Source organism: Haliotis cracherodii, unplaced genomic scaffold, assembly GCF_022045235.1.
Source record: "Haliotis cracherodii isolate W230 unplaced genomic scaffold, xgHalCrac1.p SCAF_5, whole genome shotgun sequence".
Classification (NCBI taxonomy): Eukaryota; Metazoa; Mollusca; class Gastropoda; order Lepetellida; family Haliotidae; genus Haliotis; species Haliotis cracherodii.
Window position 1 is genome coordinate 44603037 of NW_027266308.1, and position 18426 is coordinate 44621462.

Here is an 18426-nt window from a genome sequence, read left to right on the forward strand (position 1 = left end):
GGTTCATATCTCAGTGTACTTGTCACCATGTGGTTAAGAAGTGAGGAATACAAAAAATGTCAAAGCTATTCTTCAAAATGACTTGAACAGTGCTTGTGAACATAGCTGCAAACTCAGGCCCAAGCTCTTGGAACGCCCCCTTCCCTACCACCAGTCCCAAATTAATGTTTAAATTATGACATGTTTTATTTGAAAAACAAAACTGTCATTTTTTCATACATTGTGACAAACCCCCTCTTTCTCATATTCTCATGTCTCCCCACCCCTCTCTCTCTCTCTCTAGCACGCACGCACACTCTCTCTCTCCTATAGTAAAAGAACAGTCCCTAACCAATAGTAGTAAAAGGAGAGCAGTACATAGCTACAGTTTCACAGCTTAAACATGAGCATATGATGTGTGAAGCACCATATATGACATCGGAGTAAGAATGAAAGAGGCACAGTCTCACAGAGAGTAACATCTGAGTTTCTGTCTGCACTCAGGTACAATTAACACACACAACAGAAGAACATCCTTCTCTTTAAAACTACATCTTTGGTTGGCAGAGTTGTGGTCCACCAGCATCCTCAATTATCAATCATATCAGACCTCCATTCTATTAGGATAAATACCCTGGACCCTTTCACAGTCTTAGCTTCGTTTTGGGTGAGTGATGTAAAATTTAAAATTTAATGTTGCATCAGCATTATTTCAGCCATATAGCGACTCGTTTTGAGTCTGGGTTGAATGACAACAATAAATAGCCATCCAATGAAATGTCATGATCAAAACAAGCTATATACTTGACTTACCTTGTTGCGCGCCGTCTAATGCTGGAAGCTTAATGACATTCCTCCCCTGGCTAAAATACTCAGGAAAACATCAAAGGTTTTCACATAAAAGGTTACAATTTTTAATGTAGGTCTGTGATGAACTTGCGTTATAAGAGGTATTTTGATTGGTTCTTGAGCATATATTCTAATAGAATGGAGACATACTACAATGGATAATAGAGCATGGTCCATCAGTAAACACACTCATATACTTGAGCAAGTTTAAATAAATCATCACCCTTAATGGAACACTCGTATGAATCTCAGTACTCTTTGGCCCCTTCTCACAGGACTCCTGGGAGCCTGTAGGTTTGGTGTTCGGAGTGATCTCCCCTTGATATGGTATCTCTTTTCCAACTGTAAAGCATCATACGTAATTGACAGTTCAGACTGTGCTGTTATTCTAACGTAAAAAGCTTATGGAAATCTAAAATTTAGCTACTTAGTACATAGTTACATACTGTATTAAGAAGATAAAAAAATTTCACAACAATATTTTTAAAACCAATAAGATCAAATTCTTACATCTTTCTGCTCACAAGATCACTTTTCTTTTTATCTTTACACCAAAGTGGCATTTAACTGACTGCCACAACAAATTATTTCCTTGTTTATAAGATTCTGGTGACAAGCATGGAATAGATCAAGAGTCCCCCCCCCCCCCCCCCACACACACACCATGTGATAACAACATATTCTAATATACAGAACAGAAATCAAGAAGTTCTCTTTGCAGGTGATTACACAAACGCTGATATTTGTTGAGATGTCTGATATTTAAAATTTATTTATGGAAATACACAATTTCTCCTCACATAATTCTCTTTCCATTGTGAGCTTTCTGGGCCAGGGAAATATTTTGGAACCATTTAGAATGTTTATAGAACCATATTCCATATGACAATGCCCTGCGCCTGCTATGGTTGCACTCTTTCTGACAAACAAGTAATTAATTTCTTGCAACTTAAACATCTTACTTCGCCAGTTTTGTTTAAACTCTTTCTTTCTACATGACTACATCATGGTTTCCACTGTAAATAGTTGTTTCTAAATATGAAATTGTTATTTACTGGTTTACTGACAAGTGTGTCTCTTAAGACAGGTGTAAATATTCTGATTTGACAATGGAGATTAATTGACTGTCTTTCTTAAGACTTACTGTAGGCAGTAGGTAATATGCAAAAGCAAAACATGCCCTTCATATTTGGGGATCATTTATGAAATCATTGTCAGATTAATAGGAAAAACTATTGGGGCACAATAGTCTTGCGCATTCTAATTTAGCCCAGAAAGATTCAAATTACTGTAGACTTACTGCCCGGTCACACATTGGATGGTTGTCACTGATTGGACGACAAGTAATAGTGCCGTATTCGCCAGGTTAGCAACCATACTCCAATAAGGCCTTGAACATCGTCAAGACCTATCTGTTTTTAATCTCTATAAGTATACCCTACAAAGACAGAACGTTTTATGAGTGTCCATATTTTCTTGTGTATATTACAGAAAACAGCAGCGCAGGAGGGTACATAATTGCCTGCAACTATTATACAAAGCATTTTAGTTCCATTGATGTTTGGACTAATTGTCACAACTGCTCGATCGCTGAAAACACACTTTACTCATTGTGTATGGTTTTAACAAGCGCCCTCCTTTGTCAATTTCCGAAGCACCCAAGGAGCTTGTAACTGTTGAATATGATATTTATACAACACTGCGACCCTTTAACTTAACAGTATCAACCATGTATAAACCAACTCACTGATGCCCAGCAGCAGCTTCCAGTAGATATGTAAATATGGTGAAGTAATTGAGCACAGCAAAACCAAGAAAGCCTGGACACACCTGCTCTGAAAAATCCATCTTGAAGACTTTCATAGCTTAGAACTAACCAAACTTATATTCTGTAATGATTTTGAAACATTTGATCAAGGCCCTGTTCCACAACACAAAGTCCCTGTTCAGTGTTGCAACGACTGTAAAGCCTATACTTTATTTGCACTCAATCATAGACCTACTACAGTCTTTGCACTAACATTGCCTTGTGAAACAGGGTTCTGAAAATTGATGTGGATATGACTGATTCAATCAGATAAAACAGCATTACATATTTAGCTTGCATGATCTCTGCTTGGAATCACAACCACACTAATATCAATCAAGTTTGAAATTAAAACAAATAAACCCTTAGTTGACAAAGAAAAACACTTATATGGAATTCTTAAACCTTTTGTGTCTTTGGCATGTCACCTGTAGTAGTTCCAGAATGACGATGACAATACGAAAACATGTAGACATGAACTCCATTCTTCTGACCCGGTTAGATCATAGAACAGTGGGGCAACACCAGAATCTGTTTCAATTGCACTTTCAGTAATTATTATTTGGTCATACTTAACAGTGATCATAATTGTATACACATTCCTTCTAAAAACACAACATTGCTATGACCACTTTTTTATATATAATCTGACCTTTCTAGTACTGGTAAGTTCATATGAAAATTTAAAGAGGATCCTATACATAAGCATGACAAGGTGATGTTCAATATTCCTCAATCCACACATCAAGAGGGAGACAACTGTCACATGAAACATTTCAAAACCTGACAGTAATATATTAGGCTGTAACAGGTCAATAAAGCTTCAGGGCATGTTTCCACTCAGGTCAATCTTCCACAAATGTTCCCTGTCTCTCCATGGCATAACACTGGACACTCATAATCCCACGTCTATATCACTGAATCCAAGAGGGAAACAGTGTACTTCCTGTATGTTCATAACTTCTCACACTGTGAACACACGCCACACACCTCCGTGGCTCATCACTCTACCACCGCACACTTCCAGCTTGATCATCGACTATTCTTCTGGCCCAATCGGACACACACAGCCACAATCTAGGACTTTATTTTAAATTATCACAGGTAGTAAAAGCACATCTCCCCCGCTGTCATACTTCCGCACCTAAGTCTGTGATACCGTTCTCTGCTATTGGCACATAATGTTCTCCAACCTGAACCAATAATATTGTTTTGTCTACATGAGAGCGCCGGTTGGGGTCGCGATGACCTGGCACCCAGCGATGAACCACAATCCCCTCCATGCCCTTACAGGGCGTCCAGTCACTCCAGGTATTCTTGCCTCCATGCTGACGCCATTCCTCATTTGGCCACTGGACATCTATTCTCCTTCCAAGGTTGACAGTATCAAACACATGACTGGTGTCCAGAACCTGTCACAAATAGACATACATTGGTTTACGAACTGAATCACTACATGGGAATTGAGATATCAAGGGGGCCTTATGTCACATGCAAGATTATGTCTATGGCTACTTGTACTAGTCTAGACTTGCATAATTTTATATTGCTAGCTAGCCCAGCTAGACACAATGCTGCAGTTTTAACATGGATACCCCAATGAGACACATTATACTAAATCCTAGCTAGTCGTTTTCCCCTTAATGCCGAGCTCTAGACAGGGTAATAACAAGTACCACCTTTTAACGTCTTTCGGTATGACGCGGCCAGGGAATCGAACCACGACCTACTTCTCTCCAGGCAGATGCTCTATCCACTGCACCACAGAGGCAGTTGATGAAAGGAGAAGGGGAATGGATGTGAATCGCAGTGACCATTATCTATTTGTCAACATGCTAGCCTAGAAAGCATAACTAATCTATCACTTGAGCAAAGTTAACCACACACCCAATAACACATAAAAACAAAACTCAACAGTACACCGTCTTGGGCATGGATGATATAGGGCTTAGAAATAACAGCGTATATATATTACCCACAAAATATATAGCATGGCCTATATCATTCTCCATTCGGAACTGCCAATTGTATTTAAGGTAAAGATATGGTGCTCCAAATGCTACACCTATTCATATTGAGAGTATTTGAACTCTCCTTCACACTTGGTGGCTGATTAAGGGTATATCTGATGTGACCTCCTATGGAATGTTTGTCAGATCTTGATGGAGAAAGGAATCGAATAAGAGTAAAATATCTGACAGCACTAGAACTTGGCACTACATGTAGTCCTGTAGTCCTTGCCAAACTGCAAAATAGTTAAGGTATCATAAGGACGAGTAGAAATTTTCCATTTTAAAGGGTTTTGCTATATGCTATCATTATAAGGACTAGTGAACTAAGAATGTTAGTTTCTACTGCCGTCTGATATCATGAGATTTCCAGGTCAATACTACATGATATATCAATGCCCTCACCCTGACTCTGTGAGGCAGGGGTTCTTTATTTGCTGCGGAGTCCCCGATGAGGTTGGCTAGAGAGGCCAGGGCACTGGGTTTGCTGGCAGTGCTGGCGGTGGAGATGAGGCTCCCTCGGTTACCTAGACTCTGGAGGGGGATGTCCTGAGGCTGGTTAGTGGGAGTCGACCCTGGGCCCGAACATGTTGAACCTGAATGACAAGATATATGAGATGATCCATATATAAAACACATCCTTCAGAATATGCACATATCCCATTCTTGAGACTATGCACATGGTAATATTTTCCTTCTCTGATGATAATTTAAGTGATTGAATTAACTTTGTTTTATGCTACATTTGACAATACAGTTGACAATATCATGGTTTCACTTTGCTGCAAATAATTGAGTTAGGGATGGGTTAGCGAGTGGTTGACAGCATGAGCAACAACTCATGCTCAGGCACAAACCAGCCAGGTCACATCACAACCATCTGATCCTCATTTGCGATGCTCGCACTGGGGACACAGGATCTACTCTGCCGGGGATTCCAGATGGGGCACAAGGGCTGACCTAGCGCTGCTGCTGATGCTGACGCTGTACATGTGGTCTAGCACAGGGCACACAGGACCTATTCTGCTGGGGATTCCCCATGGGCCACAGGGAGACTACTCAAATAGAGCTGCTGCTGCGTACTGATGAGGGGGACTGACGCTGTACATGTGGTCTAGCACAGGGGACACAGGACCTATTCTGCTGGGGGGATTCCCCATGAGGCACAAGGGGGACTATTCACCTAGAACTGTTGCTGCTGCTGACGCTGTACATGTGGTCTAGCACAGGGGACACAGGACCTATTCTGCTGGGGATTCCCCATGGGGCACAAGGGAGACTACTCAAATAGAGCTGCTGCTGCCGCTGCATACTGATGAGGGGGACTGACGCTGCACATGTGGTCTAGCACGGGGGACACAGGACCTATTCTGCTGGGGATTCCCCATGGGGCACAAGGGGGACTACTCAAATAGAGCTGCTGCTGCTGCTGACGCAGTACATGTGGTCTAGCACAGGGCACACAGGACCTATTCTGCTCGGGATTTCACATGGAGCAAAAGGGGGACTACCTACCTAGAGCTGCTGCTGCTGCGTACTGATGAGGGGGACTGACGCTGTACATGTGGTCGTCCTGGAATGCTGAACTACCCCCTGCACACGTTGCATCACATCGCCGCCTCAATCTGACACAAACAATCCATTCTTTCATTTACAGGAATACATATAAGCACTTCAACATTTTTCTATATCACCCTATAGATGTTACTCTTATTTCTTGCTGACTATGCAACAATGTGCAGTATGCACAAACTGCAGATCATAACTCTGTTCCTCCAAATTAGCTCAATTAATATAGTATTCACACAGGATCCCGTTTACAAAATCATCAATCACCATGCCTGGTTTGACTGTTCAAACGATGTTGAACTATTTGGGTAGCAACAATAACACTCTACAACAGCCTTGTGGAACAGCACCCAGAGACACAGAACCAGGAACATGATTGACGACAAAACAGACTTCTGAACCCCAAATCTGAGTAAATCAACCCACCTTTTCCAAACATTTTGAAAGAACCTTTTGACATTGGCAAGGATGAACTCTGCCCCGATGATGGCAGCCAGCTGCTGGTGAGTGGAGGAGTAGGCGGTGGTGAGGGGGGACACGTAGATGGGGTAGCCGATCGGCTGATCACACGAGGAGTTGATCATGTTACGCAAAGCCTGCTTCGCGTTCTGGATGCTGCCTCGCTCGGGATTTCGGTTTCTTAGGAAGATGAGTTCCTGCTGCTGCCCTGCCCACAAGCCTCGGACACACTCACGGTTCACCTGGAAACGTAGTGGTAACATATCACAAACCTCAGACACACTCACAAACTCATGGCAAAATGACAGTAACACCGCATTAGTCTGCTACTTTAGCGACCAGTCTAGTCTATTAAAATTCTGATCAAACCTAAGCTTATAATAGTTCAGATATCAAACAATAGTTATCATTGTTAATAATTCAAAGATTACTACCTCTATCACATCGGGCTATGAGGAACGGTATTCACTAAACTTAAAGAACAATAAAATCAACCGAAAATAATGCTTAGAACCAAGTTCAGGCAAGTAGACTCAATAGTTTCAGAGGAAGTGTATGATTCCTTCCACATCAAAAGCATAAGCAAAAGTGTTGACCAAAGCTATTTCAGCACACTCTTTTCACTAAGCTATGTTAGAGCTCCCACCTTTAGATGGTGCTTAATTTTGTGTTTTTACCTATGGGTCTGAACTGTCAAAATGACACTATCTCTTCTCACCTTGACAACCCTAAAGCTGAGGTATCTCTTGTTGAGCATGATGATCTTGTATTCATCTGATCCTTCATCAAACACATGACTGGAACACAATGCAGCACAGTTATAGCATGAGTGGGTGAAAAATTGCTGCTTCAGCACACAATCAGACATTTTCCAACTATATCATGGCAGTTAGTAATACTTGACGAAAAGGCTTCACACGTTGCACACATTCAGCCACTAGGCCATACAACAACTCAGAGAAGGTTAGCAACTCAAGACACATAAGAGAGAACTGCTAGACCTGTCTGTATTGGTAGGCTGTATGTGAAGGGACAATAGAATGAGTGAGTATGGTTTTATGCCTCTTGTAAGCAATATCCCAGCAATATCACGGCAGGGTACACCTGGAATGGGCTTCACACTTTGTGCCAATGAGGGGAATCGAACCACGGTGTTTGGCGTGGCGAGCAAACGCTTTAACCACTAGGCTACCCTACTGCCACCAGGGTCATTAGAGAGCACTGCTAGACCTGCCTGTACCCAAGGGCTGGGATGCACATTAGAGAGCTAGACTGTCCTTACAGAGAGGAAATTAGAGAGCAGATCTAGGTTTGACCTTACCGGAGGGCTAGAAGTGAAGGGACATTAGAGAGCACCGCATTCCTCCAGGCCGGGTCAGCCTCATGTGATATGACCATGTTCATCTCATGGGAAGTGATGGCATCGTACAAGGCACGGGGATCTTCATACTCCTCAGGGGATGTGAAGTGATCCTGCAATGTCAAACAAGTTGAGCGGTTACAGATTCTTTCAAGTAAAGTGAATGAAAGTTGTTTTACATCACAGTCAGCAATATTACATCCATATCACGACAACCTGAAAATAATCAACTACTCACAGGCAAGGCAGTGGTTGCATGCACAAGTACTACTTAACACTGTCTATTTGTTTCTCTGTTGTTTACTCACTCACTCAGCAATATTTCAGCTGGAGGACAGTGGTCTGTAAATAATCGAGTCTGGACCAGATATCATGAGTATCAATCCTGGCAATTGGGATACGATGACACGCATCAACCATGTCAGCAAGTCTGACCACCCGATCCCGTTAGTCGCCTCTCATGACAAGTATAGTCCTATAGTCGCCTCTTACAACAAAACCTATTCTAACCCAGATCTTCACAGGACTCACACTGTCTGACACACACACTGACACACACACACCTTAAAGCCAAGTGCCAGGCAAGGAAACAACAAGTAACATATTTTAATGTCCTTTCGGTAAGACATCTATTTGGCTTCAACCACCAACTTTCCGCCCTCGGGCAGGAACAAGCATAGGTTATTGGGGACCTTTTCTGTCGTGAATTCTGACATTCATGTAGAAATGAAGTGACTGTTTACTTATTGTTTTTGTCACATTTGTCAATTACTTAATAAAATGCCATGCACCTTCAATAACACAAAATTTCTGTTTGATAAGAAAAGTCCAAGCTATATTGTGGCTGTGGTCGTTATTGCGAACATAAACTCTGGTCCCTAATTGGTTCTTGATAAAGATGTCAATATAATCAATCAAACTTTGCTTGTTTGTTGTTTAACACTGAACTCAGCAATATTCCAGCAATACGACAGAGGCCTGTAAATAATCAAGTCAAACCAGACAAACCAGTGATTGATATTATGAGCAACGAACCATGCCATCGACACGCCAGCAACCAAGTCTCCCAACCTGACCACCCAATACATTACATCATTGGACAAGTATTGGTTGCTGGGGTGAATTCTAACCCGGACTTTCCACAGGTCCATCGTTAGTAGGTTACCTGGTGGAGTTTGAGTGACATTCTGATAGCTGGTGCCACCACCCTCCTCATCATCTCCATGTCGGCAAACACCCACTCATCCCGCTGAGAGGTGATCCGCAAGTCCCCCTTAAACAGGGCATGGAGGCCGAACAGGAAGAAATCAACACTGAAAGACATAAAACACACCCATATAAGCAATTATCTTTCATATGAAGTCTTCGATAGGCATTTTGTACATGAAAGAACATGGATACATGAAACATTTAGGGATAACAATTTTGTTATTTTTTGTAATGAATGATATTTAAGGGCGACGTCTTGCCCCTTCATCTCATGAATACTGATACTACTTCTGGCCCCCTCATCAGATGAATACTGATACTACTTCTTGTCCCTTCATCAGGTGAATACTGATACTACTTCTTGTCCCTTCATCAGGTGAATACTGATACTACTTCTTGTCCCTTCATCAGATGAATATTGATACTACTTCTGGCCCCTTCATCAGATGAATACTGATACTACTTCTTGTCACTTCATCAGGTGAATATTGATACTACTTCTGGCCCCTTCATCAGATGAATACTGATACTACTTCTTGTCCCTTCATCAGGTGAATACTGATACTACTTCTTGTCCCTTCATCAGGTGAATATTGATACTACTTCTGGCCCCTTCATCACGTGAACACTGATACTACTTCTGGCCCCCTCATCAGATGAATATTGGTACTACTTCTTGTCCCTTCATCAGATGAATAATGATACTACTTCTGGCCCCTTCATCAGATGAATACTGATACTACTTCTGGTCCCCTCATCAGATGAATATTGGTACTACTTCTTGTCCCTTCATCAGGTGAATACTGATACTACTTCTGGCCCCTTCATCAGATGAATACTGATACTACTTCTGGCCCCCTTCATCAGATGAATACTGATACTACTTCTGGCTCCCTCATCAGATGAATACTGATACTACTTCTGGTCCCTTCATCAGATGAATACTGATACTACTTCTGGCCCCTTCATCAGATGAATAATGATACTACTTCTTGCCCCTTCATCAGATGAATACTGATACTACTTCTTGTCCCTTCATCAGGTGAATACTGATACTACTTCTGGCCCCTTCATCAGATGAATACTGATACTACTTCTTGCCCCTTCATCAGATGAATACTGATACTACTTTTTGTCCCTTCATCAGGTGAATATTGATACTACTTCTTGCTCCCTCATCAGGTGAATACTAATACTATGATGAAGGGGAAGAAGTATCCGTATTCACTTGATGAAGGCCAGGAAGTAGCCCTGAAATGTTATTAAAGTACATTTCTCTTACATCAATATTTCTAACAAAGAAATACCTCCCTCACAGGTATGATAAGTTTCCAGTGTGAGTTGAGATACAACAGCCCTACTGCAGTATACCTACACACACATAGACATCAACAGAAGGGGAAACAATCAGGAACTTCTTTAACATCTGGATATAAGATTTGCTCAATATAAGGCAGCAAAGACGTGAGCGAATACGGTTTTACCCCGCTTTTAGCAATATTCCTGCAATATCACGGCAGGGGACACCAGAAGTGGGCTTCACACATTGTACCCATGTCGGGAATCGAACCTGGGTCTTCGGCGTGACGAGCGAATGCTTTAACCACTAGGCTACCCACCGCCCCAGCAGCATAGAAGAATTGCATGACATAACAAAGGCAGCATAGAAGATTTATGGCAAGGTAGGAACTTTTTAAATCATCTGTGACAATGCAGTCAGCCACCACACTATCAGGCCATAATAAATTAGTTGCTAGATTATAATCCGCTTTTTTTTCAAAAGTGGGGAGGGAGGATTTTTATTTGTTATTTTTTATTAAAGTTGTCAAGTTTAAGACTGGACACCTTGGTATGAATAATAGATCACAGAAATAACAAAGATGTCGGGTAGGGATAATAATCTAGTTTTAATTTATTATAGCCTCAATAGGATTCGATGACACACAATCCGACAAGTCTCTGAACCTGACCAGTAGACTCTTAGAGGTATATATATATATGTAAGTAGCAATGTTATGTGTGTTCTGTACATACGTAATGTGCCTGTGTATGACTGACTGGGACAGTGTATGTACAACATGTGTATGCTACACAGCAGTAGGGCTACTTAACGTCAACTAACTCACGCTTGAAACTTGTGACTCCTGTGGACTGACCTTGCTGAGGCACTGTTGTGAGAGGCATAAGCTAGGGCACGGCGACCCAGGAGACTGAGGCTGTAGCACAGAGATACCAGCATGGAGCCCTTATCACTGTCCACACTCTGCAACACAGGGTACAATTATCACAGCACCAAACACAGTAGGACATTCACATATTAGAACAAGCAAGTTGGGATGCCATATCTGGACTTTTCCACATACAGAGCAGGCTGCATTGACCAGGGTGGCATTGTACAAAACAACCTTAGCACTATGACTGTTGTAAGTCTATGTTAAGGTTTGGGAGTTACGATCACCTTAGGGCTACGATCGCTTTGTACAACAGCACCCAGGCCCTACTACATCAATACAGATTCTTACAGTGACAATTAGTTACATTTGTTGCTTAATGCCGCACTCAGCGCTCAGTAAATAATCAAGCCTGGACCAGACAATCTAGTGATTGACATCATGAGCATCGATCTAAGCATTTGGGATAAGATGACATGCATTAACCAAGTCAGCGAGCCTGACCACTTGATCCTGTAAGTCGCCTCTAATGACATGCAACGGTTGCTGAAGATCAATTCTAACCCAGATCTCTATGGGGCACAAGCATGGGTATTTTAACTCGGATCTCTATGGGAATTCACAGCTACAGATTCTTACATCCTTACAGTTACAGTGCACAAGTTGTCATTCAAAATGTTTTCATAAAACACTATCACTGCATTGATAAAACCCTACTGCATCATCAACAGAATTATTCTTATTACAGTTAAAGTGCACAATTTATCATCATGATGTTTGTTTACCAAAAATGTTTCACTGAGTGAGTGAGTATGGTTTTACGCCACTTTTAGCATTATCCCAGCAAATATCACAGCTGGGGACACAGGAAAATTGGCTTCACACATTGTACCTATGTGGGGAATCTTCGGTGTGGTTAACAACTGGGCTACCCCACCGCCCCCAATCTTACAATGGGTGGCAAACAATCCACCAACATAAACCAACATGTATGTTTCTACACTTACATTCTCCCTGCGTGATGCACAGTGCTGTATCCACTGAAGATACACGGCACAGAAGGAGCGTCTGGAAATGCCGGACAGTTTGGTGTCGTAGTCGTCATCTACATGCATGTTGAAGGTGGGGTCAAGGTCGGTGTAGTCATCATCGGTGGTGGTCTGCAAAGCCTCCCTGATGGCCTCGTCTGTCAGCCACTGCTCAAGTCTCGGTGACCGCACAGTGTAATATATTATACTCTGTAGATTAATAACACAGTAAGGTCACTACAGAGGTCATTAACTGCCAGTCAGCAATGTTCAAGCTGTATCATTTGTTTGTTTGTTGTTTAACGCCCCACTCAGCAGTATTCCAGCCCATATCAGTTATATATCACCAGTTATATCACAAAATTACCAAGTGAATGTCAAAGTTGTTTTACACTGCAGTCGACAGTAGTACAGACATATCATTGGAGCCTTTAAACAAACGAGTCTTGACCAGCATCAGCAACACTCCACACATATGGGTATGAAATGGTGACACACAATAAGCCAGGAAACATATAATCACCTTTCAGTAAGGTGAGGTGAAATAGGGTTTAACATCGCGTCCAAGATTATTGCATTTAAATAGTGACATATGTGTACGTGTGTGTGTGGTTGCTTGTACTAGTCTGGACTAATGCCGATTTTATAGTGCTTGACAACTCAGACACAAAATACTGACTCTGAGCTGACCAGTCATTATTTTAACCGCTAAATGCATAGCGCCAGGCACAGTAACAACAAGTACCATCTTTCACTGACTTTTGGTATGACCTGCAGGGGATCAAACCACTTTTCAGTCAGGTGTTACTGGGCAATGTGATTCTAACTTTATTTATTTGATAATTTACCTTGATGTAATACGTGATGAGCACTCTCCTGAGATCAAAGACTGTCAGCATTGTGGCGGCGCTGTTGTCCGAGATGCTGTAGCCCTCCAGTACATACTTTGTCACCACAACCTCCCATGCCAACCACCGCTGATTGAAAGCCGCGTTCAGAGACAAGAAATGGGGTAAGTGGCCTGGCTCAAAACAACAGAATCCTGAAAACAGATAGGATGACCACAGTGACCTTGACCCTTCCATCACAGATTTAGTTTCACTTCCCCACTAAACAGAATATAGTAACAGGGAGACATAGGTCTTCACAGGCAACAGACTGTTAGTGTAAAGGTAAAAATGTGCAAGGGAGTGAGATGCACGTCTTAGACGTTTACCACTTTTTGTGAAACTCAGAGGATGCGCTAAAAAAAAAGAAGTATAATCAGGGAGAATATTACTTATATTACTAATAGCAGGTTTCTTGCACGTCTAAGGCATGGACCTCTGTGCATTGATTTGTCTTGCCTTATACAGGTGACTGGGTAAAAATGTGCAAGTAGCTCCAGTAAATTAGCACTCAGATCTTGCTGTGGGAAAGGGTCCTGAAAGGCATCATGATGCTAGGGTTGTTGGACCTACCTTCATTCTCCTCCACTCCCTCTGTGATAGCCTCCACCTCCCTCTGCTGACAGTAGGTACCTGTAACACAGACATCATCAACAATAGCACACTGCAAGGTGGTACCCTGCCCTAGCATGTTACACATTCCTTTTCTAAACACAGAAAAACAAGAGTTATCCCCCGCCCCTGTTGCAGAATTTATGACATAATTAAATCTCAACAAACCCTAACCTTTTTTAACCGAGGTGGAACTTGTCATGGAAATTGTGAAAAAGGTTTGATGAAAAAATATTGAACGGTTTCTGAGTTATGCTCCGGAAACGAAACGTGACGGACGTAAGGAAGGACAGACGGATGGAGCCCGTTTCTATCAACTTTGTTGGGCAGGGGAAAATTACAAAGAAATGAAAAGATATTATATATCTCCTGTGTAGATAATATTTTCAATTACGTTATACAAAAACAAAACAAAAAATTGAATACAATATTTTTACTTTCTTTGTAATAAATGCATTTCTCAACTCATAACTGACACACGCACAACACATTGTTATTACCAATTACATGTATGTATATTTCAGTGGCCCTACCTCTGAACTCCAACCCCCTCAACTGGAATGTGACAAGCCCGTTGCCTGTTTCTATGATATGTACAAGAGCGTTGAGGTAGTCGGAGGCCATGATAAAGCAGTCTCCCTGGGTGTAGTTGCCCCAGCGTCCCAGCATCAGATCCCCACACAGGCTGTGCTGTAGCGACCGAGTCAGGTGCTCATAGAAGATGGAGTTGAGGTTGTTGTCATCAGCACCTGCAGCAGCGGGAAACAAACAGTTCATTCTTTCATTTAAGTGAGTGAGTGAGTGAGTGAGTGAGTGAGTGAGTGAGTGAGTGAGTGAGTTGGGTTTAACGTCGCTTTTAACGTCGCTTTTAACAGCATTCCAGTTATAGTTATATCACGGCATGTCAGCTTAAAGTTGGGAGAAAAACCTGAAGTGATGGTCTCAGACGTTTATCACTTTGGTGAAACCCATGAGCATTGGTATGGTGCCGACAAACCTAGAAACATAATCGGGGCAAACCGGAATTCGAACCCACAATAATAGGTTTCCGGTGTGCCCAAGAAACGCAACTCTGCAGAGTGAACTGCGGCAGCGCCTTAGATGACTTGGTCACCCGTGCCCCCTTTCATTGAGGAATGATTGCTTATTTATTCAAGTATAATTAGAAGATAAACCTATTCTGATATAATTTTTTTCAGGTGGTTCTTCATTGATAAAATACTGCTTAATATTACACTTTGTGGTATTTAATCAATCATGAATCACCTCAAAATGTAAAACCAGCTTGGTTTATTGCCATGGTTAATGTACCAATACAAAAATGCGTTTTTAAAACAAGACTCTTTTCTTGCTCATGTATTCAGTGCAGTGATGCTGTCAGAAGTGGTTATCGCTCATTAACCACCTCAAATTCAGTAAAATTAACCAATCAAAATAGATCATCCTTTAATGTCATGGCAGAATGATGATGAATACTCAAATGAAATGGAGACATCGAATATACCTTCTTGATGGATGGATGAGTGTATGAATAAGTGTTGAGTCTTCCAGCAGGACAATGAGGCTTTAAGTTACCTTTTACACCATAAGGTTATTTTCTGAAGGATTCACAACTGGTACAAGATAAGCAAACACACCTGGATTTCTCTCGATCTGTGAGGCAAGGCGTGTATTGCTGTGATCCACCCTCTTGGTGCTGAAACCATAGGACCTCAAGCTCAACACTGGACATACAATTCATTACCTTAAACAATTGGCAATTAGCAATTGGGTTTTAAGCAGTTGTGAGAAGTTTTCAGCTAACGTATTCGACATAATAAGCGCCCCGTTCTAATAAGCGCCCACGGCGATATTTGCTAATATATTGGCTAGTGAACAATCCCAATTAGCACCCCTTCAGATAGATCAATGTACACAAGACTTATTTATTCATGTATGATACGCACTTGTGTGTTAAATGCACCCTTAATTATGGGCAATAAACCTCTGGAAAAATATATCTGTCGTATATAAACAGTTCAGGCTGTCAGCATAAACCACGAAATTTATCTTTCAACTTTGTTTTTTCCACCAAAATAATATTCTAATAAGAGCCCCCTATTTCTAATTTTGAGAGTGCCCTGGGCGCTTATTACGTCGAATACGGTATTAGCAGAGTGTACTTGGTCCAGAAGCAGACGAACAGCTTACAGCTTAGTTGACAATATTACTTAGGCGCCTGTCTGTATGTACAACACTAACTCTGGTAACTATGAGGACTCACTTGTAGTCTCTCTCCCAGAACTTGACTGGTCGGATATAGGATGTGATGAAAATAGCACTGCCCAGGAATGGGTTTAGAGGGGTGGAAAGAAAAGCTGAAATAGCTGCCTGAAGAAACAACATTGCAGAATCTGATTCCAGTCAAGGAGCATATATATATACCAATGTTATAATATGGTTAAGTCAAGTAGTCACCCGTTTAGAATAACAAATATGAAAAAAGGGTTCAATTTCAGTCATTTGAAAACTTTGTTTTGATCATAAGCGAAAGTTTCTCAAAGCAATAACAATTATTTCTTTTTGTAATCAATAATTTTTAGAGATTCACTCAAGTCTAGACACGATGGGCGAACAAAAACATGTTTGCTCATATTGATGTTTAATGCCAGAAAGATTTAACTCAGTAACGTTTCAGCTGTATGACGGTGGCCTGTAAATAATGGAGTCTGGACAAGACAAGCTTGTGATTGATATTGTGAACCACAATCCACACCATCAGGGTACGCCGACACACATCAAGCAAGGACCACCTCCAGGAAGTAGTCCCCCTTATGACAAGTACAGGCAGGTGGGGGAGCAATCCTAACCCTATGGAACCATATTCCTTGCCACTTAAAACAGAATCAGGAAATATCGTGATGATTAGTTAACGAAGATAGATGCATGTGTACTAATACTTATAAAGTGAAAGTAGACTCCTCTGACGATAACAAATATTACAAACAGTAATGACAAAAGTTGTACTGAGACTCTATTCCAGGTGGCTCGGACTTCGTGAACAATTGATTGCTTCTGTAACATTACTACATTTTGAAATCAAACTATTGGAAATATTGGGGTAAGTTTAAAAAACTCGGACAAACAGTGTCCATGATAATCTCGGACTCGGTGACACCATCACGAAAGGATACGAGGCACACTAAAAGGTTGTGCAAAGGCATGAAAGGCAGACCCCCAAGTTATCTGCCACGGGGCAATGTAGGTTATGATAAACTTCATCTTCAACCACAGATCACAGAACTGAAAGAGAAGAATGGCACATCACAAAGTGCTTCATCATTGCAATGTGTTCAAATACTCTGACATACATGATTTATTAAATCTCTGATAAGAAAGAGGTCATTTAAACATTCTTCCAACAAGAACCATTAAGTCTTCAGAATCAATATTTGTTTGTTGTTTAATTCCGCACTCAGCAATATTCCAGCTATATGATGGTGGCCTGTAAATAATTGAGTCTGGAACAGATATTCTAGTGATCGATATTATGAGGCACAATCCATGTAGTTGCCTCTTACAACAAGCATAGGTTGCTGGGGAGCAGTTCTAACCCGGATCCCTAAGGGGTACCAACGTTTTGACTTGTAAGGCTCATAGTAACAAATGAATCAGGTTGAAGACTGCGTTAACATGGCCCTGTTTTAAAAACTATTGTAGTGTTTTCACTGTCATAATTCCCCTAGCTAAACACAGCCTTACCGTATTTTCTTGAGTATAGTGCGCACTTTTTTTCCAAAAAACACAGATGTGTGGAAGGGGGTGCGCATTATACACGAATTATGAGTTTGGATGGTTTTTTTCCCCCATGGAAAGATATTACCGTGAGCACGAAACACCGGAAATACTATGTCAACAAATCCATACTGAAGTACGCCAAAAAATCATGTAATTACACTGTCTGGCTATAAAAAGTGTTCTTTGTATATCTGGACTTATGTTTGTAACTTATCTAATTAATTTTATTCAAAATTCCTTTTAATATTGTTTTTATTAATTTCGGCGAAATCGTGTGTGAAGCAATCGGAAGATCACACAACTCACCGTTATTAACAGCAACCACGGTCAGAATACCGCTATTGACGCCTTGAAACAAACTTTAGTTGACAGAGAATGGATACATATATCATAAATGCCATACTTTGACTCGTTAAAAGTCATATTTGTTTTAGTTTGACGATTCTATGTCAACATGAAATTCTCGCGATCACGCGATCACGTGCGCGTGAGCCTTGACGTTGACTGGTCAGACTGGTTCCATGTAAAAAATAATACCCGGGAATAGCGATCAGCTGCTTCGCTTAGGGTTATTATTATTTTAAATATGTTTAGTAAAGGCTGCATATAATTAAGAAAATAATGGAATATATTATTCCTGATAAAAAAAATAGTTTCAGATACAATTGTTGCCGATTCTTGCATTAAAAATCCTATAAAGTTTTATCATT

At 41.2% G+C, this 18426-nt stretch overlaps 1 protein-coding gene across 5 annotated transcripts in view; it reads right to left on the reverse strand.

Moving 5' to 3' along the window:
* Positions 1 to 1482: 1482 nt before the first annotated feature.
* Positions 1483 to 18426, reverse strand: part of LOC139443994 (pecanex-like protein 1) — a 51653-nt gene continuing 34709 nt past the window's right edge. For 3 of the 5 annotated variants that reach the window (XM_071224894.1, XM_071224897.1, XM_071224893.1), the window contains exons 23-37: positions 17113 to 17221; positions 16203 to 16332; positions 15577 to 15635; positions 14473 to 14688; positions 13901 to 13960; positions 13289 to 13482; positions 12420 to 12650; positions 11368 to 11504; positions 9198 to 9345; positions 7994 to 8145; positions 7391 to 7469; positions 6640 to 6914; positions 6160 to 6269; positions 5050 to 5240; positions 1483 to 4047 (exon numbers count right to left, since the gene is read on the reverse strand). In XM_071224894.1, the coding sequence (XP_071080995.1) occupies positions 3766 to 4047; positions 5050 to 5240; positions 6160 to 6269; positions 6640 to 6914; positions 7391 to 7469; positions 7994 to 8145; positions 9198 to 9345; positions 11368 to 11504; positions 12420 to 12650; positions 13289 to 13482; positions 13901 to 13960; positions 14473 to 14688; positions 15577 to 15635; positions 16203 to 16332; positions 17113 to 17221 (2373 nt within the window). In that variant the 3' untranslated portion in view covers positions 1483 to 3765. Of the gene's footprint in view, positions 4048 to 4314; positions 4392 to 5049; positions 5241 to 6159; positions 6270 to 6639; positions 6915 to 7390; positions 7470 to 7993; positions 8146 to 9197; positions 9346 to 11367; positions 11505 to 12419; positions 12651 to 13288; positions 13483 to 13900; positions 13961 to 14472; positions 14689 to 15576; positions 15636 to 16202; positions 16333 to 17112; positions 17222 to 18426 lie in introns of all 5 variants that reach the window. The other 2 variants (XM_071224898.1, XM_071224895.1) reach the window with 2 other exon arrangements.